This window comes from Otolemur garnettii, unplaced genomic scaffold (genome assembly GCF_000181295.1).
Source record: "Otolemur garnettii isolate 467f Iridium unplaced genomic scaffold, OtoGar3 scaffold00001, whole genome shotgun sequence".
Classification (NCBI taxonomy): Eukaryota; Metazoa; Chordata; class Mammalia; order Primates; family Galagidae; genus Otolemur; species Otolemur garnettii.
The window spans coordinates 909,179-911,966 of record NW_003852396.1 but is presented as its reverse complement, the minus strand read 5'-3'; the positions used below and the strand labels follow the sequence as shown (position 1 = coordinate 911,966).

The window sequence follows — 2,788 nt, the reverse complement described above, 5'->3', positions numbered from 1 at the left end:
ACTCAGCTGTCGCAGCTCACAGCAACCTCAAACTCAGCTGTCGCAGCTCACAGCAACCTCAACCTCACCTGTCGCAGCTCACAGCACCCTCAAGCTCAGCTGTCACAGCTCTCAGCAACCTCAAGCTCAGCTGTCACAGCTCTCAGCACCCTCAAGCTCAGCTGTCACAGCTCACAGCAACCTTAAGGTCAGCCGTCACAGCTCACAGCAACCTTAAGGTCAGCCGTCACAGCTCACAGCAACCTCAAACTCAGCTGTCACAGCTCACGGCAACCTCAAGCTCAGCTGTCGCAGCTCACGGCAACCTCAAGCTCAGCTGTCGCAGCTCACGGCAACCTCAAGGTCAGCTGTCACAGCTCACGGCAACCTCAAACTCAGCTGTCGCAGCTCACGGCAACCTCAAACTCAGCTGTCGCAGCTCACGGCAACCTCAAGGTCAGCTGTCGCAGCTCACAGCAACCTCAAGGTCAGCTGTCGCAGCTCACGGCAACCTCAAGCTCAGCTGTCACAGCTCACGGCAACCTCAAGCTCAGCTGTCACAGCTCACGGCAACCTCAAACTTGGGCTTAAGCAATTCTCTTGCCTCAGCCTCCCAAGTAGCTGGGACTATAGGCGCCTGCTACAACACCTGGCTATTTTTTGGTTGCAATTGTCGTTGTTTAGCAGGCCTGGGCTGGGCTCAGACCCACTAGCCTCAGTGTATGTGGCCGGTGCCTTACTGAGCTACAGGTTCCGAGCCATGTCTTAGGATTATTAAAATAGTTTTAGCCTCACAGTCTTAGAACCACACTTTCAACAGTCCCTGCTTTGGGGTAAGGAGTAGGGTTGTGTTTTAGTCTTCTAGGTCAAAGGTCCTCCCTCAAAAGAAAAAACTGTAAAACTGGTTGGGTGACTGGATGCTGTGAGGGTGAATGTCAGGCAGTATTGAAAGGTTTTGTAAGACTTGTGCTAATGGTATTCTTCCAAAGGAAGACAAATTTAGAGCTAAATGGGCTGGGGTCCTTTACCCACTGGCCAAGATATTGAGAAATATGCTTTCTAAAGTGAGTGTATAAGTAACTGTTTTTTGTCAAAGTGAAAATAAATCTCCAAGGTGAATCTGGGCTGAGGTCTCACTGCTCCTGTCTTCCATTATCAACCTTTTAGGATCTGGGTTTCGTTTAGTAAACAAATTGGTGATCCCTATCCAAGCACCTCACCTCATCTCATCTCATCTCATCTCATCTCATGGAGCAGTTTGTACATCACAATGTAAATAGAGGCTTTTACTTGTTAGGGTTATGGGTGATTTCTACTTCCTTTGCAATGCTCTCTAGAAAGATTTTCTGAAAATTTGTAGAATGCGGACTATTTTTATTGAAAATATTATCTCCATTAAAAAATGAAAAATTATGCAAAGCTCCTATTTCACTTTCTTTGCTCAGAGAGTTGGCCATGGAGATAAGAACCATGCAGATGCAGACAGATCACCTGTTTTCCTTCAGTTTATTGACTGTGTCTGGCAGATGACAAGACAGGTAACTGGGATATTTATTTTTACTTATCTCCTTTAAGGTGTCCAGTCAAGAGCTGGGAAATGTCACTGATTATCTTATAGTTGTGTTACATGTTAATTATTATAAATAGTTTCCAGCTAAGAGCTATTGTTCGTCATATTATAAATTAAGTTACAAAGTTATTATTTGATCTCATAAGCATTTCACCCAGTGGCATGATAACAGCCCCAAGAGGTTATTCTGTGTTGTTTAGAACAAATAGTGTTAAGTGCCACAGGCTTAGCCAAAAGCTCATCTGTACATTGCTAAGGGGGAAGAGGAAATAAGCTAGATAACTCAAGCAAAATAAAATCCTATTTTTAAAACTATTTTTAATTATTTTAAAGGGAAAAATGTGTTTAGATGGAAATTATAACAAGGCGGGTATGTATCAGATTTAGTTTTTTATTTTTAGACATAGATTAGGGCTACTATAATGTTAGCCTAACAAATCTGTAACAAACCAGATTTATTTAAAATATTAATGTAAATGAAATTAATCTTTTAGAAAGATATCAGAGGAGACTTAAAAAACACATTGTAAGATCACCTCACTAAGGAAGCAAGGGCTATTTTAAAAATAGGATTTAATCATCTCAGAATCCAGAAGTTGAATGCAACTATAGGTATGGAAGTTATTTATTCATCCCAGTTCCTGAACCTCACACAACTGGAGTCCGAAATGTTTTTACTCAGATTGCTACATAATCTAAAGTAGGGCAGGTGGTAGATCTCCTTGGCTTTAGGACATAGTTTAGATTCAGTAAGAACTATTTCATTAAAAGAAATTGGTGATCCTTAGATGAAATATATCAATTACGTAATTAATAGTTCCCCCCCATTGTTATTTCAACTTGAATGGTTTATTTTGAACTTGCTATCTTAAATGAAGCACTATATATAGATACAACTACAATATGATAAGGCTGGTATCTGAATATGTATACTCAACATATATACTATGAGATGACACGCTATGATAGTATATGATGGGACCAGTTCACTGTCCCTCAGACCATTGGAGGGCCAGACTGTGGGCCCTGGGACAAGTTGGCTGCTAAGCAGGACAGGCAGTGGTGGCAAAAACACCCAGCAGGCCGGATAAATGTCCTAGGTGGGCTGCATGTGGCCCGCGGGCTGTAGTTTGAGGACACCTGTTATATGATATGTAATTCAGTGTTGATGGGAGTGGAAGGGAGGAGAAAGGCTATGTATTTAATTTTACAATATTTACTACTTCTTTTTTTTTTTTT

The 2,788-nt window shown here is 41.7% G+C and overlaps 1 protein-coding gene across 4 annotated transcripts in view; it reads left to right on the top strand.

Moving 5' to 3' along the window:
- The window catches only part of MTMR2 (myotubularin related protein 2), a 109,253-nt gene that overhangs the window by 91,083 nt on the left and 15,382 nt on the right, over nt 1–2,788 (top strand). For all 4 annotated transcript variants that reach the window (XM_003780777.2, XM_003780776.2, XM_023511282.1 and 1 more), the window contains one exon: nt 1,425–1,517. In XM_003780777.2, the coding sequence (XP_003780825.1) occupies nt 1,425–1,517 (93 nt within the window). The remainder of the gene's footprint in view (nt 1–1,424; nt 1,518–2,788) is intronic.